This window comes from Bombus vosnesenskii, unplaced genomic scaffold (assembly GCF_011952255.1).
Source record: "Bombus vosnesenskii isolate JDL3184/JDL3185 unplaced genomic scaffold, Bvos_JDL3184-5_v1.1 scf7180000013542, whole genome shotgun sequence".
Classification (NCBI taxonomy): domain Eukaryota; kingdom Metazoa; phylum Arthropoda; class Insecta; order Hymenoptera; family Apidae; genus Bombus; species Bombus vosnesenskii.
Window position 1 is genome coordinate 1,538 of NW_022883108.1, and position 25,326 is coordinate 26,863.

Sequence of the window (25,326 nt, forward strand, 5' to 3'; positions counted from 1 at the left end):
TTTCGTGGATTTCGCTTATAATTGGTCCATCATGTACTTTGTCATGACATCCTGATTCTTACAACATCATTTTCTTAACTAACCGTATAGAAAAAATATTCTTCTAAATGGATTGACAAAACAGAGATTTCATGGTTGTTGATCGCTAACAGGAGAGTCAAAAGTTGGAACAGGTTTCCAGTGAACAAAGTTCATCGTGTGTATACGAATAAAATTCATCTAACCGTTAATGTCGCTTCATCTGCGTCCGTGACACAGTTTATGCGATTACATAATATAACAGCCCCCTAATCTTCAAACGGTCAGTTCCTTAAAATTTCGACTGACGATTTAACGATGGAGAGAGAGAGAATCGGTTTCAGTGAATGATGACCGTCGAATAAACATGTATCGTGACGTCAACATATTTGATACCCTTTCTAGATCGATTTTTCCAAACCACAGTTTATCGAATCACATTCTGTCGGTCCATCACGATACACGAATCAAAACCGATGTTTACATCAATAAAGGAGTCATTCGGAGATCAAAGTGGTTATCTTCAGTTTCTGAAATTTCTGAAATTTTAGTGTCAAACCACTTTATTAATACTTATAGAATTTCATTAATTTTGCCTATCTTTTGTTTTGTGGAGTTAATCGATTGAGCAAATATGTAAGAGCGACTCGAGTAATTAACATTCCAAGTCTCTAAATCTCTAAGTCATAATTATTGTTCAACACTCTAAAATTTAAGTTGCAAATTATTTAAGTAAAAGTTGAAATAAGAGATAATTATTGTCATCACACATGCTTCATAGTAACATTTAGGTACTGGTTTCAACAGATATCCATGCTAGAAGTCGGTTGTAGTTTTTCAATTAATGTTTTCTCGCATTCATAACGTCCGATATGAAACTCGAACATAGTGGTTCGAACTAGATTGATACCAATTCGTTTTTGTCATAATAAACGATAACTTAAGTGCTGGCTTGTAATAAATTAGTCATAAGATAACGATGACGATCAGTGATAATTCTGAGAGACCTAACAACAACTGACCTTAATCCACTGCACCAGAACCAAGAGAAAGCTATTCATCGCGTAACTTAAGGTAACTTGTATTCCCTATCGTTTCAACGGCTGATTCTATCATCCGGAAGAAGCGTGACAAATTCGATTTTCGATGTGCATTACAAATGGTTGAACGTGGTGATCTTAATGCGCGGCGCTAACATATCATTTCTAAATATGGCAAATGAAAAGACCATATCTACGTATTGTTTGTTTAAAAATGAATACGATTTTCAAGATAATATCTTCGCAGTAACATCTTTCCAATTAATCAGAAATTTCCCAATGAATTCCTCCTATATTAAACCAAATGTAAAAGTCCTACTTTTTACTATGTATACGTTACGCTTCTTAAATATCATGCTTTCTGTTGAAATAAGTCACGCTGCGAAGAACAAGAATCCTTTTACCTGATGATTCTTGCGGATATTAAGAAAAAATGTTTAAGGCAAATGTACAAGTAACTGGGCATGTCGCAAAGAACACGAAACAAGAATGTAGCGACTCGAAAGTCTTACTACGTTACTATGGATACACGCTATAGAATGAAAGGAAACGAGAAGGAAGAGGAATGAAAATCAAACAAAAATGCATGTAAACGCTATAGGAGATAATTCAACGAATCGCGTGGATGAATCAAAGGATTGGCTATTTTATGGCGGAGATGCCACGCCGATCGAAGGCATAAGTATCGAGGCACGTTTCGATTCGGCGAACGACCTTGACCGAAGGGTGTAGCTGACTCGAGACGCGACAGCTTCCCTTTCTCCGTCTTTCTCGGAGCACGGTACGAAAAGAGACCTTGATTCCCCGTGGCACGGAATTTTCAGGCGATCACCTAAGTAAGGCCCACACACCCCCACCCTAACCTCCTCTCGACCGAACCCCACTTGCTTAACCAATACTTAAACCGCTAGTTCGCTCCGCCGCGGACTATTCAAGCAGCATCGACCGTTGGACCCACATTTCTGTCTATGTGTCTGCGCGCGAATGTGTGCACACGCTCGCACACCGACACACTCGTATCACAACACACACATACATACACACGAGCACACGCGTAAACACACACACGCGCGTGCGCACACACACAAAACCACAAAAATCTTATACACAGACACACGCGTGTATCGTTGCGAGAACGCGTGTACCCGCGCAAAACACGCAAAACGCACAAAAAACGCGAACTGTGAGCAAGTGTTAGCAACCCGGAAGATCGCCGGGCGTGTGACTAACGTGTGACATTCAAATGGTAGGAAGCTTGTGAACAGCGAAGAATAGGCTGCTAGTGAACGAAGTGCCAAGTTTGGGCTTCATCCCCGATTCTTTTGAATCGAAGTCAGACGAGGATAATCGATAAGCTACTTGAGGGACAAGGTCTTTATTGTTCGAATCGATCGGCTAGGTGCAAGTTGGTACGTCGATCTGCTTTTCAAGAGACTCTGCGTCTCGTAAGAAGAGTTAGAAATTGCTCGATATCGAGGTCGATACGCAAAAGTGGAGTCTCGAGTGAAGCGAGGTGGCTACAATTTAATTTGCAAACGCGGCGTCGCTCTCGTCGGTGAACAGGTAAGTCGATCTCTTTGTTCTCTTGATGCGTATTAAATTATGAGAGCAGTGTGATAAATGATGTGGCAATGTGTTGGAAAGAATTTCCATTATGCCATCAATAGAGAGTAACGCTCGATCTCGATCTACATTTGTCACACCACTCGAAAGGAACTAAAAGGTGACACCAACTGGCGTCGCGTACCTGCAATCGAACCGATCTCGCGTTTACAGGAATGAAACAAAGGCAGAAGAAGCAGTTTGACGAGATTTCGAAGGCAGTTCGTACATTACATTTTTCGAACAACTTCGAACCTTAATTACCTGCCTGTTGGCGTACGAAAATGTAAAATTCGGAAACGGGTGGAAGATGAATTTTCTCGCGCAGGAGCATCGCGGGCAAAAGCGAGACAATCGCAAGCACGGTCCCGCAAGCATTATGCACATCACGTACGATCTTCACCTTAATGGCATCTAACAAAACGAGTGTAATCAGTTTGTGTACACTTGTGTGTCAATTAATCGAAGTACATTCGAAACACTATCGAGGAATACATTGAATGTCAATAAGAAATTATCGTGTAACCATTTCAGTTAGCTTCGTTGTACAAGTGTATACGTAAAAATCGACATTTTTGGCAAGATTGTATTGCTCTCAAAATATAAATTGAGATTATATTCTGGTTATCTACGGTAGAGTAATATCTATGCAAAGAGTTTGGTACAGATTACTCAATCGTATTTTAGGTCAAGTTTGTTAGAAATTTTAGAAAATAATAAAGATAAATGAGAATGATAGGTATTTAATAATGTATTCAATAGAAGTAAATAAATAAATTTTAAGAAACAGCTAACGCGCTATCATATCCTTACAAAGCGTTGCTTTCTACTTTCGTAAGTAGAATACGCTCCTAAATGATCAGACACAGCTAGGAGTTTCCCTATGGAACGCACGGCCGTCGAATTTCGTACCATCAACTAATTTTTCTTTAAAAACAAGCGACTTTCTCGATTTCACGACGTTGCACAACAAAAATTTTGCCAGTAACTACCCTCGAAAGTGTAAACTTCATTCTGTAACTCTCTGGAAACGTTCGGCTTGAATGATAAGCATAAAATGTTTGCACAGTAAACAATTAATTTTCGCTTAGATTAAGCATTATTTAAAAATGAATTTCCGTAGTTCACTTCTTATTAAAATTTATGATAATCGATCACGAAATCATCGATCAATCGATCGATCATATAGTCAAACAACGTGATCGTTCAACGAAACCTGTTTCTCATGATTTTACTGACTATCGAGAAATAGAAAAATGAAAATCTTCTGCGAATCTCATATGCAGGAGAATTATTTCGTTGTTTTACTCTTTGCCAATACAGACAACTGTCAGATAAAAACGCTAATTGTCATTATCAATACTGAACATGTTCTACACAAAGCCGTACGTATGCGACAATTACGAGAAAAAAAGAACGAAAATAACCACAAAAAAATTTGTCTTACTTAGCGAAAGCGTTGACGAAAACGAAATTAACTGCGACAGAAAATACAAAACACATACATTAGTGGTAGCTGGTACAACGCAAACAAGTCCATGAATTATTGCAATGTACAACTCGTGAACAAAATTCCGTGCGAAAAAACGAAACATATAAATCAGAGGAAAAAATCTGACTGAACGCACAGAGTGGTGATATGTTGCAAGTCAAACTTGGAGAGATAGAAGCAGCCAAAAAGGCTCGTCATGATCATTTGGCTTTCTCGCGATTCACAATTGATTTCGTCGCCTTCGAAATTACAGGTGAATGAGATTATAATAAAAAAAGATACGCGCTTCCCGTGCGGCGCAAAAGTGTGCCACATTGCACACTTGAGCAAGGTTCACATCCTTGCGTTAGTCGATTCGAAAGGAATGTGGGAGGGAAAGAACGTCTGACCCCCTTCGAGGATCTTATTCTTGGAAACAAGTTTCCGCCTTATTTGAGACGCCAACGTTATCACTGCCATAGGTGATAGCCTTGGGAGGTAATAGCTAGAGAGAAACCATGCGTTAAAAACAATGCGTTACACAGCCACTTAAATGTCGTCAAAGTAGTAAGATTGTTTTCTAACGTTAGAAAAAGTTTCTTCTTACCATCGACATCAATTAAATATCTCAAAGGGGATATTCTCTATGTATATTGCTAGCCATAAGTATTTTAGGGCACCTACTTCTGTACCTATTTAATATTTTATGTTATAAGTCACGTGCTACACATCTATCTCAGAAGAAACGTGACTTAAATAAATTTCTCAGAAACAGCGAGGACCTATTGGAGAACTTACAAAAATGTTATTTATACTGAACGTATAATATTGCCATAAAAACAGAATCTAAGAAACAATGATCAAATATCATTTTTGTAATTTTTCATCCTTAATCCTTGAAACCCTTCCCTTGCTTTTAATGTTCTTCTAACAGAGAATCGAATTATTTTGACTTGTGACGTTTTTGCAATACATGTGCGATATGATATAAATGAAATAATTGATTTATAATAACATAACTAGAAAACAAAAACAGTGGGAAGCATTTAATTTGAATTAAATACGAGTAGGTGTTCTAATATAATATATATATGGCCGACAGTGTATCTGATCCATTTTCTCTAATGATATTACATCCCTACAAATCGTTTCAGCGTTTGCCTCGAAATTGGAACGAAATCCGTAGAATTCTAAGAATTCTATAATAATCAAACACACAAAATTTCTCTCACTTGTTGGTATTTTTCAACCATTTTCTGCATACAAACTCCTCTGAACAGCCAGTGAAACCAGATCTGCAAGCGTTGCTAATTCTTCTCGTCGAATGTGAAACTCTTCGCGAAATATATTCCAAGTAATTCTGAACTAAACTGGTTGCAACGCCGTTAATTGCTTCGAAGCCTTTAGTTAGTTCTGAGCGTGCATAACTTATGCGTGCAAAACATGAATAAGAGTTCCTGACGCGAGTCATATTAATGGTTTATTAAAACAAGAGCCTGCTTTCTTTCGAAGCAGCATGGTAGAATTCATGTTTCAAATTCTATTTGATTCTTCTCTGTTATTTGTAAGGTACACGTATACCAGCAATTGTTTTGATTTCCTTAGAATATCCAGGAACGATCTCGTTCTTCCAAATTCTATTGCACCACATCTTCCTTGAAAGGACAGATCGTTTTAATCAAGAGTCTCTAATCTCTAACAGCTTCATTTCAAAAATAGGCGACATATAAAACTGGGAGTAATTTATTTACTCCGTAACTCCGATATGTGAGCTGCTTATTTACCAAATTGGTTAACTCTACGAAACAAAAAATAGAGAAAATTGATGAAATTATAACATGAAAATAAGCACCGATCAAATGCTCTGACATTGGAATATAACCAATTTCAAAAAATGGAGTTGGCCACTTTGACCTGTGAATAATTCATATAGCCCGTATGATAATAATTTACTGTAATGCAAATAAGGAACATTTATATCTCATCGTCGCATTTCACGAAGCAATCTGATTATACGAGTATGTGAACTTATGATTTAGTACTCACACGACTTTTTAAGTTTTACATTAATTGTTAATAATTGTTTTGCACGAAGCTGTAACGTTTATTACCTACGTGTATACTAGCTGCTCCAGTTATTCCGAACGACATAATGATAGACCTCGTGGCAATAGAAAGAACCGAAATTCTAATCGTGATTTCACGAAAAGTTTCACACAGAACTATCGCGAACTGTACGAAAAAGTTATTTTCTTTGTGGTGTGCATGGTCAACTACCTCATGTGTCGCATCGAGTAATCATCAGGATCGGGAGAATGTCCGAACACGTAAAACGTGTCGCATGATGTAACCGACTGAACGAAACTCGACATAAATATTCGGTACAAGGTTGCTGGACCATTTTTGAGCAGGCCTCATTGCTTGCCTAAAGAATTTGATCAAGCACATATACCACATTTCTTGGAAACTTTAAAAATTAGACAGAACTCTTCGTCTGTTTTTTATTTTATTTCATGGAGAAATCTGAGACATATGAATGTTTATGAACTAATGATTTCAGTTTTCATATTAATTATTACTAATTGTTCTCCGCGAAACTGTAACGTTTAGTGTTCAACTTACTCGGTGTGTATGATCTGCTCTAGATAAATAATTTGAACAGTTAATAGGATTGCAACTACGAAGGCACAGCTATAATACATTAATTGTATTCATTGGAAGAGACAAAAAGTTCGACATTATGGAAAAGTCTAAATCCAAAATCTGTTGAAAATCTAAAATTCTCGAAAGTCTACAGATCTTTTCACAATCATGTTTCATTCAAGAATAAATTATCTCACCTGTCTCATTGAATTCTATAAATTGCCAAATATTCAAAAGAGAATTACAACTGCAGGAAGTCTATGAATCACGAACGTCAAATAATCCAAGGTCCTTAACCAAGAAACGGGCTTTCACGTCGAATAAAAACGAAACAAGAGGAAGTATAGCGAAAACCAGCGCACTGTCGATCTTTAAATATTTACGATCAATGACGAGGACAACGAGTCGGAAATTTCTTGTCCTGTGTAATTAAATACCCTCGTAGAAACGCGAAACTATGAGAAAAACGTCTTTACTGTGTTTACGACAAATGTATACTGTACCAGTCACTGTATCATAAAAGATTCAAGACAACGAAAAACGTATGCAAAAAGGAACATTTTCTATCAGATTACGTTCTTCGCTGTTCAAATACAGCCTAGTTTGACAGCCACGGCAAGGAAATTACAATAAAAAGATGTACATATTGTATTGTACGTGTCATGCAAAATCATTTCGCTGCAATTGCACAACCAATCGAACGACTTCGTAAAGAGGTGCCACCATTGGAAAGATATATGTACTTACATTTATCGCGTGAATAATTGAGCCATTCTAACCAAATTCATAAATTGGATAGTAAAGAAAAATGATGTTAGTTAGAAACTAACGAAATGAAAAATGAGTTAAAACATAAATTTTTCTATTTTTTATTTTCTATTTTCTATTTTCTATTTTCTACTTTCTATTTTCGGAGTTATTAAATTGAAGTAAACTGGAGTTTTCTACATTGGGATTTACTAACAGTTATGCCATTTCTTCGTGAAAAACGAACTTGTAGAAGTAAATAGTCTGTTTTTTGAGAACTGAGAACTATTATTTAAATTGAGGTTTGAATTGATTATCTTTTAGAATTGCTATCTCGATTTCTAAAAAGTTCAATTGTACAGAATGAAAGATAAAGGAAGACAGTTAATGATATGAATATGCAATGTATTCGTGACACTAGAATTGAGAATTACACTCATACTTTTTAAGGTCGAGTCGTTGAAAACTCCCTAAGAAAGAAACTTATTTGAATAATTATTCCGATCGTTGCACTATAACCACATTAACCTTCCATCTTCAATAAAATCTCTTCTACACTTTTTCCTCCAATTCGATTTCTATTCCAAGGTAAGTTTATGTGACCTTCGCCGATTTATTTAATCGTTATTCTTAATAAAAGAATTCCGAAATACGGAGGAAACTCCGGTGAATGATATTCACGAACAAAGAAGGAAGTACTCGTACACATGGTTCGAAGAACAGACTATTTGAACCGATATTACGATCAACCGAGGGTCGAGATAAAAGAAAATTAATAACTTTCATCGATGTATATACTACGTTTTTCTTTGTAACGATTCGTACAAATGAGAGACAGAAAATGTGTTAACGATTCGAAGATTCTATGATGATCGAGGTCACTGTAAAATTAGTACCGTTTTGTTCAAAAGAAGGCTGTGTAAGATGAAAGTGAGAAGAGCAGAATTGGTGTCATCCATCATGACACACTACATGTGAGAATCATTCAGGATGAGTACCATTAAGTTTCTCTATTGGTTCTTCGTCACCTAAGCTTACGGTTGATTGCTTTGGAGAAGCACGTGCCCTTGGACTGGATATTCGATTGAAGATATTATTTAATCTTGACATTCTGGAGAGAACTAATTTCCAAGAAGAATTGAAATATATAAGGCGAGGTCATCTCTTCACGCTTTGGCATTTATACGTTTCAAAAATTATAGTCGCATAAACGATGCTCTATCATCATTCGAAACAATTTCAGAGCATATTTTGTATCTTGTCTCGAACCTAGAGTAGAAATTAGATTCTTCAATCAGAAATGGACTTCAATCAGAAAGTTTAAAAATTTCGAATTTCTATGAGGAGGGACAAGGAAGTGAGAATTTTCTACTAAAGACAAAGAAACCAAGCTACGTTTCGGGATGGTCGCCATAACGAGGAAGAAAAATGAATTAGAAGAACGGAGAATTTCGTGAATAACTCGCGGAAAGTTGCTGGATAGAAACTTCATGAAAAACTGTTCGCGGAGTTAATAAATATACAGCGATTTCGTCTCACAAGCTGTTAAGTATGGACGAACGACGAGATCACGAGCTTAAGGTCGTCGAAAAAACGAAAGAGAAATTGAATGAAGCCGGAACGCGGCGCATACATACTTAAAAACTCGTTGGCCGATTCTGCACTGCGTAAAAAACGAACTAACACAGATACCGATAATTGTTCATAATCTTCCGTCTGTACATAGAAAGTGGCAAAACTAAAGAAATTGCATCCGCGATAGTTACAAATGGAAGAAAATTGAGCCGTTTCGTAGATTCAATGATTAAAAGCTAAGATGTCAAGATTAGTGTCTTAGGAGCTTTATGAGAATAAACGAAGGAAGAATGGTGGGAAGCAGAAGGTGAAAAAAACGTACGAAGAAAGAGGGCGAGGAAAGTGAAGCGTCTTCTAATACCGGTTCTTGAAGTAAGGAAAACCCTAAGTGGCTTCTTCCTTTAAATAAAAAGAGGAAGACTTTAAATAAAAAGATAACAAGACGTATATGCACGAGAGAAATTGAAAAGTGAACGAAAGAAGCATAAATAATAATTATAGAACGTGTAGTATCCGCCAACGAGGTCGCCACAAATTCGAAAGAACAGAATGACCTAGAAAAGGAGAACGGGGCATATCAGAAAATCTGAACCAAAACATACTTCCTATACTTTATAGCTTTCCTCCTCTTGATTAAATCAATCGATATGACCGATTAGCAGCCGAGGAGATCTATGATAAACATACAGGTGTCAAGTGTATTTTCTACTCAGATAGTTTAACGATGAAATTTTTATTTATTTTGTAGCTAATATTAAAAAATTAAATCTAAAAAATCTTCCAATATAATTTACTCAAAACGTCGATTTCGTCTAATAATTTTAAAAATATTCCACTTTACGAGCTTCTTATTTGCGAAATGGCACGATTCTATTACCCACCCACTAATTAGGAAAGGAGGAAATGCGCAACGAAATGAAAGAACAGAGAAACTGAAAGGAAAAGAGGAAGAAAGTAGGAAAGGGGAAGAAAAAGAAAAAAGGCAAAAAGGAAAAGCCGGATCGTAGTGAAGTAAATATGGACTGCGAAAGAAAACGAACAAAAAAAATGCGAGCTACGCATTAACAGCAATAGCAACGGCTATACCTAGATCGTGACAGACGAAGATCGAGGAGACGAATCAAAAGCTGATCAGCACGTAACCGGACAGTCGACCCACTTACCCACTAAACTCTAAGCAAGGGAGTGTTAAACGGCACCGTTCCTGCAGCTGTTGTTCTCGTCATCGACGTCATCGTATTGCCGGTATCGTTGTTAGTCTGCCACGTTCGAATTCCCTCCTTCCATTCAAATAGTCAGCTACCTTTCTCTTTTTCTCTTGTTGGTTCTTCTTCTGGCCGTAGTGGACCATCGAGCTTCTATCTTTTTGTATTTTACAGGCTCACGCGATCTTCGAGACTTTCTCTGCAACAAGTACCGTTGCTCTGCCTGTCGTTGTGAAACCAGACTAATCAATTCACTCTACTCGTGCCGATGTCCATAGATCGAAAATAAATAAATAAAAAACGATCTCTTGGACGTTACGTTAAGATTATCGAATAGCCGACAATGGTAGCCATTTCGCGAGATCGTTCAAAAAATTATCAAGGCAGGAAGAAATTTAAATGTTATTTTTGCTCTGCGCAAGGTCTACGCGTTTCTTGCTATTTTTCTTTCATTGTTTTCCTTTCTTTCTTTTCCTTTCTTTCATCATCTAAAAAATTGTCAAGTACTACCATAATAAAGTTTTTTCTTATATTTTCTTATATTTACTTGAATTTATTGAAAGAAATACAATTCATATAATAAAAGTTCACCGATTTTCACAACTGTTTATTATTTTTCGTCCATATAACAGGAGTTCCCGGCCAAAAAGATGAATTCAATCAATCGGTGGTCATTTAACCGAACACTAAATCAAATTTCATTCCGGTAATAGAGTTTAGATAAATGGAGTTCTTCTGTAAATGAAGTGTATACGACAGAGGCTCAATAATTCTTTTAGTTATTAATGACTTTTTGTTCATAGGATTTTATATTCAGATAAATGGATTCAATTGACAGGAGTTCAGTTAACCGAGCACAAACTAACATTTCGTTCCAATGAATGGAGTTCAAATAAATGGAGTTTGGAAAACTCCAGTCTAACTATAGTGACAAAACAAACTTTATGAGTAAATACACCAAGATTGGGGGAAAGACGATGCAATGGCATTGGGCAACCTTCCCAGTGCAATTACGTATGACCGTTACTCCACTTTTTGTGGCTCGAAATTGCGGTTTCGTTACATAGAATTCTATCGGTCAGTGTTGGCCTTAGAACATTCGACATACACGGGCTCAGTTGTGGCGCGACTGGTAAGTTCTAGTCTAGTTATGCGACCGGCTCGGCGTGTCTAACGAGATTCAAGATTGCGCTTTCATACACGGTGCATTATTTCACAGCGATCTATCGGCCGATAGATTTAGCTACCTGATTCGGCCGCGAAAGAAACGATCCGAATTGTAATCCGACGAAAAAGAAAAATGAGAAGTCGATCGATACAACCATTGCCCTTTGTGTTTCGATGAAAAATACATTATTCATGGGGGAAAGGAAATAAGCGCCGAAGAAACTCTTCTTGAGACATTCCTCGTTATTCAGATTGTAACTAATATGTTTCATACACGAATAATGAGAATCGAAACATGTTCATTACTTAAGAATTTTTAAGTAGTTTCAGGCTTTCATATTTCGAAAGTGGAACTCGAATTAGCTGTGTCCCACAAAATGTTTTAAACTATCAACGTGTCTGACAAGAAAGACCAAATAACTAACGACATTAAATTTCCGAGAAAGAAACAGCCGACGAGAATATTCGCCTTATCTTGGAGAACAGGTGACCACGGGCGAATCTTGGAGAGCGAAAGTTGAAAGATATCGCGCGATGTACAGTTAACTTTGATCATTCCTTCTGTGGTGAAAAACGTGTCATTATCTTTCTATTAATATCGCTTCGCAAACTTTCATCACCTGTAGATGACATTTTACCGATTTTCTTACGAGATACTAATTTTTGTATAAAACGTTTACGTCTATGTTTTACATTACCAAGATTTTTTATTTGTTCCAAAAACATTTGATTCCTTATATTCCCAAGATTTTTAATTTATTGACCAAACATGAGTTTTGAACATTCAGCAATAAATTCAAAGATACACCTACACAAATTAAAAGTAAAGGCATTAATCAATAAATAAAGATGATCGATCAAGTTCAGAGTGTAGACTATACGTGTATATTCTTAGCAATTAGGGCCAAGTCTGGTGCTGTATCGAATACAAATAACGCAGAATTAGTGTATTTCGTGAGGGAAAGGGGAACAGGAGGTCAACCTAATAACATTTTTTGCAAATCAGAGAGCCGCGCGAAAACGAGTTGCCGACTACATATATTACGTCAACTAAAAATCGAGCATTTATGCGTGTGTCTACGAATTTGCAATACTTGCTCAATCCGTCTTATGAAATGCAACCAAAGAAATACGCAAAGGGTGACTAATATTCTAACCGCATCTAATACGTTTACTTATTCTAACTTCTATGAACAACAACTGCGAAGAAACAACAACCTTCAAGAAATTGAAATTTAATTGAATGTCAGTTTGTAACGCGTCATCTTTAATCGAGAATCTGATCGTATCGACGGAAATAAATGGTAAATGTAACTGCTCGAATAGAAATCGGAGAAAACAAGAACGATAATCAAAGAATCGAAACTGCATGACACTCAAGGAGAAAACCAAACGATGAGGCGGCAAAGAAACGCGATGATCACGGATCAATCAGGATAAGAGTCGACCTAGTCGTCAAACTGTGTCGTGTTGTGTGTATGCAATATCGCAATTGAAACTCGTAATCGCGTTGCACCCTCTGATTTATTACTGCTATTGAAAAAGCAGGCGCAACGCTGAAGAAAAAGAATCGCCCGGCATAATTTTAATCAACGTAGATCGATAAAATGCAATTCCAGATAGACGGTGAAACCAAGATCTTCGAGAATAGCGCATTCGACGAACTTTTTGACCTGCCGCGTTTAACATTCGACATTCCATATCACTCGATCGTCGATCGACTTCGTTCTCTGTGAACGAGCAAAGAACCACGAGTACCTCACGGGCCCCCTTGGCTTGATCTTAGGTAGGGTGAGGAAAATCATAAATTATGGAAGTTCGATTCCATACGTTCGCCCCATTTTTTTTTTTTTTATGTGGCATCGTGTATCGTTGATGAACGTTCCAGAGACGCTATTGACTTCTTAGTACTGTGTTATCGGGTGAAAAGAACCATAACGACGACTTATTTTATTAACTTCGATCATTTTGAAGAAATGTCTTAGTGTTTCGGTCAAGACGCGATATTATCGAAATAGTTAAATCCTATCAAGACTCGACTGTATAGAAAAGAACTATCATAATGCTTATACATTAAAATCGTCGCTAATTTCATCATTATTATTAATATTACTTACGTGATATACAAGAATAAATCTCATTGGTGTATAAAAAATTGTGTAAGGCGCATAAAGGACACAAAGATATTAATGGATACGAGAAAAAAAATAAGAAAGAACGAATATAATAGATGCAAAAAAATTTTTGATAACATCTCGATGACCTATTCTCGACACGTCGCATTCCAACTTTATTATTTTATTAAATTATTAATTTTATTAATTTATTAAAGTAAAACTCGTGTGATTTTCAGAAATGGCGTCGGCGGCAGCAGAGTTGGTCGTGGAGCGGGAGCCGGAACCGAGAATCGAGATGAGCGACACGAATCGGACGTTCGTGGGCGCCCAGGGCCTGGTCAAAATGGCCCTTGACCAATACACAGAAATCCTTACCACGGTCTCGGATCCTCGAGTCAGCGACTGGCCGTTAATGGATTCGCCGATACCAACATTTTTAATCGTCCTTCTTTATTTATATGGAGTGACGATATTCGGTCCACGGGTGATGGCTAACAAGAAACCGTTCAAACTCAGAGGAACTTTGGTAGCGTACAACGCGTTTCAAGTAGTCTTCTCGTTAGGCATGCTGTACGAGGTAAGCGACTCGAGATCCAAACAGCCTTCGATCGTAAAGACTCAACCTCTGGTTAGAGAACCAGGAAAACGAATCAGCGTTTATGTACGAAAGTAGCTCGCCGGTTCTCTCCTCTTCGAGATTCAATGGAATCTACTCCTTGTTGAGGCACGCAATGTTCACACATGCGATCTGGTTCAAACTAATCGGAATCTAGAACAATTACGAGCATCTCTAATAGCGTTTGAAGCGAGAAGGCGCGCGGCTAACAACCTCTCATAAGACGAAACTTTTCCCTTACTCCGAAGGTTTCAAACACATTTCGAAATGCCGCGAGCTTTCTCTAAATACCTTCGACGATTAAGATATTGACGAGGATGCGCTGACCCAAAGGTTTGCGAGAGATCGATGCATCGCCTCGCCGGGTTTCAAAGTTCATGGCTGCCAGATTTCGAAACGCCTCTCTCCGAGGAGCATCGCGAACGCAAGTGGGTCGCGCTGACAAAAATGTCAACTACGGAGATTTCGTTAGATCTCGCGTTAGTTTGAAGTGTAACAGTAAAAACACGCCAGGGGTTGTTCATCCATCAGACCTATATGAGTATTTCTGCAATTTAGGCGACTTCTTTCGTGATACTAACTTCGATATAAATAACTGGCGAACAGTAGCTAACTACTTGAAGTATTTGATTCCATTGAATAGGCTAAGTTTATCGAGTTGTGTTCACTGAACCATGGTGAATATGGTAGGTGTTTGACATCAACCGTTTACGGGTCATCTTTCGATTAATATCTCACGGGCTAACGATCTTGTAATTTTATCGAGGTCGTAAACATGAATTGCGTTGAAGAACATATAATTTCTCTCCTTCTCGTTTATAATAAAAAAGAACCGCGTAAATAATAATTTTCGAGTGTCTCGTCCAAGATTTCTGTTTTAATCGATATAACGAACCCGTCTCCCCAAGCAAGGACAACCATGCTGAATCGTCACGATGGACAAGCAGAACAACTTCTCACCAAAGTGCCAAATTCGACCGAACTTTGGAACAACGACGTAAAAATTAATGGATGGATCCAATCCACTTAAGCACAAATAATCGACATTTTCTTTTTCCTGTCGTTTCGAAGGCCTTCGGAGAATAGGTTAGATCGTTCGTTGGCCCATTCGATCACCTTGAATCACTAATTTCTTTGCTCCCGCGGACTTTGCTCCGTTCTTGGCGAGATTCGACCGGAGACGTTTGCGAAACGCGACATTCCAATTTATGTAACCGCTTTGTACCGGCACCTGTTTCGATCGACCAACAACTTGACGTTCGTCGGCCATTCACTAGGTAATAACAAAAAATAGTTGACCATTCGAACGCTCTAATAATAAGATTCATTGTAAGCCGTTCTCACGTTTGCGCTAACCGAACTTCTTAACGAGTAGTTAATCGACCGTCTCGAAACGCTTTTCACTCTATCGCAACACGCGTATTTGTAACGCAGATTTTCTCGCTCGAAAGTGCCTGTTATTGATCAATAGTTTGGGTGCAGGCACGATTAGATGCAGGAAATTATTACGTCATACATTCCTTTTTCAATGCGTTTTCCTTTACTTAGATAGTCGTCGATTAAAATTCAATTCGATTTTCCCTACTCGTAATAATTAAAAGATCGTTTTCTACGTCACTTTAATATTCTTACCATTTCTTGTGTATGTTCGCATTTTATAGTAATTTTCATTTTCAAAGTCGATCCATTTCATGAAAATGTAAATATTTATGCTAATTCCTTTTTTTATAACCACTATTGAAAAAATCAAAACTAAACGGAAATCTGTTTCGAATTAATATTCAATTTTGGATATTTTAAATGTTACGTATGCATTTCTTCAGCTTTAAATTTATTTTATTTTAAACAAATTTAAATGCTTACAAATCCGCAATTTATTTATTGCAGTATCATACGGATAATACAATTATCTATCAAGCCTATTGGCACCTTTTTGCTTCTGTTTTCTTGAATTGTTCAATTTTATTGTTTATAATAACGACCTTCTGTCCTCCTCAGATAAAATATCCTACCTAGCAGATTCTCATTTTCTTTTTTTCAAAATATATTGAAATATTTGAAGTTCGCCATGTTCTACTTTCAAGTAAAATTATATTATACAGACTGTTACGAAATAATGAGCAAATGTTTCAAACTGAACGAAGAAAATCATAGACCAATTCCAATTGCCTCGCGTTTCCACGAGATACAAATTTCCACAGGAAACGAATCTTCATCCTGACCGATCGAAGGAAAACATAACGAGATTTATTTACAGAACGTACAGCTGTGAGTAATAGAAAACGGCGGTTGCAAAGAGGGAGCCGGCCACGATGCGGAATGCCTTCTCGAAAGGTGTACGGAAAGAAGAAGTCGCGTTGCGACATCGAGTCCTCAAGCTGAAACTGCAAAGTTTCTATTTTAGTTGCTCCAACGATGCCATTCGAAATTTTGTGCGATTTTGAAAGAGAGCACAGCGGTCGCTCACCGCGACGACCGATTTTTTCCGTTGTGAACCGCGCTAATGGCAAACAGGGGGTGAGAGAGCACCAGCTCGTGAAACATACCATTGCAAAAAAAAAAGTAAGAAAGAGAAGCTACATACACGCGGGCACGATTGGCGAGCCTTCCAACCGGTTGCCCAATCGATTTGTACACTCGAGCTCGCGGTTCGTTAAAGGCGAAGCATCCTGTTTTCGACTTTCCACAAACCGCGCGTTCGCAATTCGTGCATCCAAACAGCTTTGCTTGAATAATTAATAAATCCTCGACAGTCTTGAAAAATTCGAAAGAATACCTAAGTAAAATCTATCCAAATATGAAGAAAGGCGATATTCATTACAGAATTTGTGGTTGACTTATATATTGACTTATAACTTCAGCTATTAATACTTTAATCATGCTGCATCCTTTCGGTTATTTTTTAATATTTAGAAATGCCTCGATTTTGGGCAACATATGAAAAAATTGTCGTTGGTACTTTTTATGCTAAACATTTTCTTGGAACATTACAAATTTCCCTTGTTTGCTACGAGGAAAGTGAGAGTTGATATATAAAAATTCAAGGATCGTAATCGATTTAAATAATGATATTTACGTATATACAGTTAATACTTTTCTTGTTTGTGTTTATCACTGATTCTTGCACAAAATATCGCAAATTTCTACTTAATCCAGACACAAGATGTTCACATCTGCTCGAAAGTGCAAAGAAAATAACTACTTGCAGTTACTGCCTCATTCCATAAGTCGGCAAGACACCGAAGAAATAAAATCTTCCTAATTATTCAATCTATCAATGTATTCTTATGCCAGAATCTTTAGCGTGATCTGCCTAACAGATCTTAACTGCTCAATACATCGAAACGGAAGTAGTTTCACGCGAGCAAACTTTTCCATGAGTAAGAAATCGTATCGATTTCTTAACCTCTCGAGTCTAAGATGGTACACCATAATTTATCGTAAGAAACTAAAAGATATCTTTCTAAATGAGAACAACCTTGTAAAAGCTGTCTAGTATCACCTTAGAAAGTTATCCATACACCAGATTATTTGCCCGGTGTGAAAAAGCAAGGAATTATCGGCTATCAAGAAAGTCGAGCATCGCGATTGCGATCTTGTAAATCCGTAGCCAAATAACTTTTGACGATCTCTTTCTTCGCCAGGGATTGCGTTGAATTCGGTTCGAACGGCGCGGAAGAACTGGCCGAATTTCATTCCAATTACTTGTTTCCGGTTTGAACTAGAAATGCATCGTGGGGAAAAAAGAATCCGGCGATTTCGAAAGGAAATAAGAAGCTCGTGGCTTTGTTTATCGACGGTGAAGGCTTCTGTCTGAATAACATACGGCTGAACGTTTCGAAATATTTCGTTAAGGCAAAAAATTGCGTTCTCGACTCTACTTAGAACTTATATGTTATGATCAGCAATGTAAAACTAGAAGAGAACTGAATATTATCCTATTACACTCTAGGCGGTAATTTCTTAAATAGCTTCATTATAATTAGGAAATCAACGCGTCCTTGGTATAAAGACTAGCATTCGCCGCTAGTTCAACTATATGAACTAACAATCAACTTTCAATTATCTCCTTTTTCACCCGCAAAAGGTCATCCCGTAAACGGGAATATAATCGATGATGCAATGTTTATGTTCTATTTTCCCTCCTGCATCGGCCTTACTTTTAATCGCCAACCAGTTAATTCTTACGAAACTATTATAATAGTACAATACGTAGCAAAATAATTTGTTAGCAAGATTGTCGGATTGCAATAATTTTCCCGATACCACTGAAATTCTATTAGGACATAAGATCTCAATATAAATAGAACTACGTGTCATTGTAATATTTTAAAAATTATAATTAATCTACATTTTTTCAACTTTGAACGTATTATAGCCTGTGTTGTTATTATAGTATTAGGTTCATTGTTAAAAGTAAAATTCATCGCAAACAGGTTGAATCTACTCTTAAAACTTCGATATCACCAAAATTCCAACATCATAGAAGAGTAAATATTCTAAGAGACTTATACTGAAAAACCTCGAATAACGACATTTCCTTGATATCCGAGTCATTGAAAGTAAGACAATGAACAAGAATATTCTTAGGTTACTGATACATTTTTTCCATCTATAAATATCTTACGTGCCATAAATATTAATGAGTTTGCTAAGCGTTTTTGTTTCGATCACATAATTACCTCCACAAGCGTAAGACACAATCGAGAATGTACCTTGACCATGAACTTTTGTTTCATAGCACCTGATGTCTGGTTGGTTGTTAGACTACAGTTACAAGTGTCAACCAGTGGACTACTCCCACAATCCGTCCGCGCTGCGAATGGCGAATCTATGTTGGTGGTATTTCATCAGCAAATTCACAGAATTCGCTGACACGGTATGTACGGGGCCGCGTGAAACACAATTGGGAAAACTGCTGCAGCAAGAAGACAGTTCCATTTTCCAGTTATTTGAGTAAACTTACAGAAATCCGAAAAGGGGCAATCAAAATTAAATCACTTTTTCTAACGCACTATAAATTTATAATCAACCAATATTCTTGGTAATAAACTTTTGCGCTTTTGAATATAAAACCTATACCTTTTTCTTTCTCTTCCGATAAATATAATTGAATTACTGGAGCTGTCTTCTTATTGCTATAAATCTGTCAATTTGTGAAGTTATGGAATCTCATAGCATCGATTAAAAAATTTCCGGTGTTAGACTAAATTCTTTGCGAATTTCTCAATCCATCGTAAAAATCGATCACTGAGGCGGAAACAGAAGCTGCTGCATCATAGATTTTTCATTACAACACGCGATAATGTTTTTGGTTTATTTATCGACACGATTGTTTAATGCTCAACGATCGTCTTCGAAAAGAGCCATGTCGCAAGAGAAATCACTGTTCACGATAATATCATCGCGCCTTAAGTCATTAAGCCTTTTCTTGCGGAATAAAATCCTCAGGAAAAAGTAACCTAACCTACGGTGCACGCGGGAATGCGAATTACGGGAATAGATAAGATCCGGCCGAATTAACAATATCAAATATTCCGGTGAAGTAATTTGCCTACGTCTCATAGTAGTTATTCATTGAATCGTGCGTTTGCCTGTTGCCCCACGAAAAATTTGAGATTTCTGATGGTTTAAAAATATGTGGTATTATATTACGCGGAATCATCGAGTGTGACAAGTAGTTGTCAGATTTCTTCTTAATCTTGTTGAAATACGAAGTTTTTAAAAAGGAAACAATTGTGGCTCGAGGAAATCGCACGAAATATCACTCACGTTCGCAAGTGACAGGGAAAATAAAGGAGAAATATTCAAAAAAAAACATCCAGAAGTGTAGCGAATAATTGATAGTACTATAAACAGCAATTTACTGCCCGAAAGATAAACGAAAGATAAATAGTAGTCTATAGTATTGGTTTTAATGAAACCGCGGCCGCTATATATACCAAACTCGATAACTTTCAGAGAAAACTATCATTATACGAATTACCCTAATGAAAGTAAAACAAATGTCTGTTTTTGTAGCAGTGAGAGAAGAATACTTTTTGCTTCTTTATCTGCTTATGGAAAACGACAACTATCAAAACTATTTTATCGGTAGTTCCGCAATAATATTAATACCATAATTTTTTTAATTTATCTTATGAACTTTCAGATATTTTTCGTTCTGCGAAAGAAAGACAGTCAAGTGACGTTCTTACACCTGTACCATCACTCTTTAACACCTTTGGAGACATGGATCTGTGTGAAATTCATTGCTGGAGGACACGGTACTTTGGGAAACCTTATAAATAACGCGGTACACGTAATAATGTACATGTACTATATGGTGTCTGCAATGGGACCGGAATACCACAAATATTTATGGTGGAAAAAGCACCTCACTACCGTGCAGTTGGTAGGTGTACTAATTTAAAAAGTCAAAGCATAATGTTCATAAATGTGTATCTACTTCGTATCTGCTTGGCCAAATCACGAAAGGATGATTCTCGCATTTCATTATTTCTTTACATCAATTTCTTTTACTTATCATCGATAATAAATAATACGACATAACGATGGTGATCCATTACAAATGCAAGCAATGCGCATAATTGCTTTTATACGAAGCGTTCTGACACACTCAGCAACTGGTACAATATCATGCCTCGAAACAATGCGCATTATTTAGGAGAAAATAAATTTTTTTTCACCAACTTCAAGAATCATTCGTGAACTTGAAGAAGGAAACAAGTGGTATAATTTTAGCGCGATTCTCAGAGGATTACGTACGAAGCACAAAGAAACAGGATATTTGAACACCGATAATCAAGGAATGTAGCGAAAGACTCAAAACCTCTGATCGCGTGCAAGATTCTACAGAAACAACGATCGAAAGCGTGTTGAAACGAACCAGGAAATTATTGCGCGGCAATTCAAGATACAGATAATGCTTTCTTGTAACGCTACTGATACAGGTAATAGAACATTATTACGTTAAAGTGAATGGCTTTTAGTTATGCGTCTCAACGAATCGCGACATTTTGTACGCGGATATGCCCCTGGCGCTTGGCAATTTCCTACACTTCATGTCATTTTAACTACGAGTCCATTTTATCTTAGCGAAAGATAAAGGTAAGTATGTGTAAAACCACAAATGCACACACAAAAGAAAAGAAATTTGAAAATATCATGAAATTTTTAATCGATTGGCTAATAAAGAAAACAAAAAAAAATATCAAGGTATTTGAAAAGATAGTGAGTTTTAATCATTGAAAAGTGATCTCGGTAGCGCGTTGTTCCCAGAATATGTGGGCACATAACCACGTTCGAATCGCGCAATAAACAGGCACCGACACAAATAGTTTTTAGAGCAGGATTCGCGATACCTTCTTCTTGCACAACGTGTACGCAACCCGCTTGACTAGATAATAATCTGCATCGATGAAAGTGAGCGATGCGGCGACAAGTCATATACAGTGTTCACGTGTGCGCACCACTGGCAGGGTGCAAATGCACTCGAAACAAACATTTCACGACGTAACGACCGGATAACATGTTGAGAGACATTGCTGCAATTTACGTAGTTTGGAGACAGAAGAAAGAAAAAGCAATGTTCAACGATATAAATTGCTGGTTCACCAGTAACAAGATTGACTACGCTGTTGCGGATAAACTGTAGAGTAACGGGGATTAAATTTTTTAGTAACCATCGTAGATGTCTCAATACTTCCAGGCGCTTGACCCTTTCACAGTATAAAAGAAGAGACTGAAGAAACTATTATTTCTTATAGAAAGTTGAAAGTAGATATTTTACATCAGATATCAGAAACGCTGTAGATCTTAAGAGTAAAGAAATAACTATTCTCTAAATCGTTCATTCTGAATTCTTCATTTTGTTGCATTTTCAAAGGATTAGAAAGAACTTCAAATTCTCCAATATACTCGTTACCTTCTCGAGCAGTTTACGTTTTCCAAGCCGTATCGTAACGTTACTCAATTTATTCAGCCTTTTAATTTCAATAACAACTTGAACTTTTGCTCGAGCGTACTCAAGTAAAATCTTGCAATAGAAGCCATTAAATAGTCATTAGTGCCTACTATAATGATACTCGTTACTATCTATACCGCAACAACGTGTTGATTAAACTGAGAGCCTCGTGTCAGAAAGAAAGTCAACGCTGCGAGCCTCTTAGCAGGTCTCAAATTATAATCAAGAGAGAATCTTTTTGAAAATTGATATCGGGAGCAGAGAAGCGGAGGAAAGAGAAGTCGTATATGGCACAAGATCGACGTCGATGACATCGGAGACTTTGATGAATTCTGGGCCATCATTGACTACTTGCCCATACCGGTGAACAAAATTTCACGTAAACACGCGGTAGGGGTGAGGGAAAGTGAAAAGTACAACGTTGAGCAATTGCAGGCTGACTTACTTTGGCCGGATTCGGTCGACTACGTCACGGTGGCGCAATAATTTGGCATTCCGATATGCCGTACAGCACCGTGCCACCATCACCATGAAACAACCGCCACGCTACCAGGAATCGGCTGCATGCCTACGAAACCTCACCTATGTATATGCTCACCTACCTCGCTTTTATCTCGCAACACCATTGATTTCCCGTGCGCAGCTGGCGCAAATCGTTCAAAAGACAAATCGCGTTGTTCTTTCTCGCATGACACGCGCTTCTCTCCCTCGTTTACATTCGCGATAATATTCTCCACGAGGATGTTCCGCAACCGTTCGTCATTTCCAACTACGTGGCGTTACGAACGCCGTTTACACATTCTTCTGAACGAAAGGCGACGCTTAGTGATTTTGAGATGCGAAGCGATCGAACGTTCGAGATACAAATGAAATACGATTCTTACTTTAACCCTTAGAGGCAATCATACTTTTAGGTATCGTAGCAAAGACACTGCGATGAAATAAAATTTGTCCATGATAGCCTTTCAAAATTCATTACATTTTACAAATAGGTAAAATAATAACATTTATATCCAGAGTCATTATTTTCATCATGATATTCTTATAGAGATTCAATGGATAGGTGGCTCAGACTCTTTTACTTAACAAAGGCACCGATAACTACCACTTCGATATAATATGTAGTTTGTTTCTTATGGTAGTGATTTTGTTTCGTGAGCATGAAATTACACATCTCACAGCTGTGCAATAATATTCTACTTTTCACGGGTTAATCTATCGCGAATGGTACCGTTGCATCACATTGTTCGGTAGAATTTTGTCCGATCATGCGGTCGCGCAATCTGTGCAAGGTATAGCAGATTATTCTTGCATCATTGGCACTGTCGTATATAACATATATTCCATTAATTCAAAGATGGCGCGTAGCTCATGTATCGTTGTGGTACAATTCGGGTTGCAACACTCCTCGTCTTTCCCAAGGAGAAAGGCATGAGCGTTTCTAAGCTACTACGATATCGCCAAATTTTAAGTCGGTTAACATAAGAAATTTTAAACGATTCGAAAGGATAGCACGCCGCTACAATTCTACTACTTCGAGACATAGTTTGAAAGAAAATATAGATAATTCGACTCACCCTTAATACGAAATAATGTAACAATTCAATTCATCACTTCGTTTGCAGGTACAATTCTTCTTAGTGTTCGTGCACAGCGCTCAAGCTTTGGTCTTCGATTGCGGCTATCCTAAGCTGGTGGCGGCGCTTCTTTTGCTTCATTCAACGATCTTCTTCGTCCTCTTCTCCGACTTTTACCGGCAAGCATATAATAAGGACAGACCGAAGAAGGAGCTAAAGGACGAATAAATGAAGGACATTATCGCGCTTTATCCCAAATTTGCCTCCGATACGCTCCAACGCGTCGACCTCTCTGTCGCGCATGCACGATCGAAAATCACGAGTCAGTTAAAAAAAGGAAAAAAGCATTTACAAAATTGTATTACACCATCGTATAGTGAAATTCGTTCTCGTATACTAGTAGAACCGTGTAAGGTTAGTGTCGTGTTGGTAAATCGTATGATACAGATTATATAGAAAGAATTTAATTAGATTCGTGAGTTCGATCGTCTGTTCGTCTGATCGTTGGAATGGAGCTTACAGCTTGCTTCCGTATGAAAGAGGAGTTCACTCGTTATTCCTTGTATCATCTGCAGGGCATCTCAGGTCTCGCGAACAGCTCGGACCAGGGCTTCCGAAGCACTCGTTACTTAAAAAACCGACCGAGTATTCGAGTTACCCGGACACGGGTAACGCTATCGTTAAAATTGACGTCTTTGTCAGAACGAACCAAGAATCTTCGGTAAAAGCAATCGAGATCGTTGCGTTCAACTGTTTATGTTCGCGCGAAAAAGTGCATCGAAAACCCAGAATCGACGTAACTTGATACATCGATCGGTCCTTGGTGTCGTTAATTTAGTGCTTCTTTTTTATTGTATGTGTACATGTCGCCGGATCTGTAATTAAGATTACTGTAAATAATAAGGTTAGTCCTAGTAAGCGCCACAAGGTATTACCCTCGCGGATTTATTTAATTTACTGTCCGTTTTGAGTCAGTTACGCGATATAATTGTCGATTTTTATAATTATCGAAGAAAAAAAAGAATGATCCGTTTAAATGGAAAATGAACGTGTAATTTAATGAATGTTCCGCGTAATTTCAATGGCTCATCTCACGAATGTCCAAGCTCAATTTTTTTGTTTACATTTATTTATATCTTTATTATTATTATTATATACGTACTTTCGAGTGTTAAAAAGTAACCCCATAAACGATAAATCATAAGTAAATACGCTCACATCGTTGTATATGAGAACAATATAAAAGAAGAACAATGAAATTTGCGACAGCGAATCAAGAACATCAGCGTGCTATCGCTGAAGCAGGGACACACATACATAAGCACACATGTACATGTACACACACACCGAATATATTTCTAAAAATGAAATTTCTCTCACTAATTAACAAGCTGTAAACTGATAAATTTATGAGATCAAATTCCGTAATCAAGTTTTGCTGCCGTACATGAACTCAAAAGACGAACTCTCGCATATTTCAATACCACGATAGTAAACGCAAGATTTACGTTGTCAAGAAAAAACAATTATCACCGAACAACAACAATAATATCCAATTTGTAATTGATTTTAACTTATCCAA

General features: G+C 37.5%; 1 protein-coding gene and 1 long non-coding RNA gene across 2 annotated transcripts; one reads left to right on the plus strand and one right to left on the minus strand.

Moving 5' to 3' along the window:
• Positions 1-1,736: 1,736 nt before the first annotated feature.
• On the plus strand, positions 1,737-25,049 carry LOC117238555 (elongation of very long chain fatty acids protein AAEL008004-like). Its single transcript, XM_033503563.1, has 5 exons — positions 1,737-2,621; positions 13,822-14,162; positions 18,943-19,080; positions 20,353-20,595; positions 23,793-25,049. Exons 2-5 carry the CDS (start codon positions 13,824-13,826, stop codon positions 23,970-23,972), a joined length of 900 nt encoding a protein of 299 aa, XP_033359454.1. The 5' UTR covers positions 1,737-2,621; positions 13,822-13,823; the 3' UTR covers positions 23,973-25,049.
• LOC117238558 lies at positions 10,188-24,404 on the minus strand. Its single transcript, XR_004494226.1, has 3 exons — positions 24,265-24,404; positions 23,745-23,957; positions 10,188-10,500 (listed from the first exon to the last, which is right to left on the minus strand). It is a non-coding gene; the product is annotated as an uncharacterized LOC117238558 (long non-coding RNA).
• Positions 25,050-25,326: the final 277 nt, after the last annotated feature.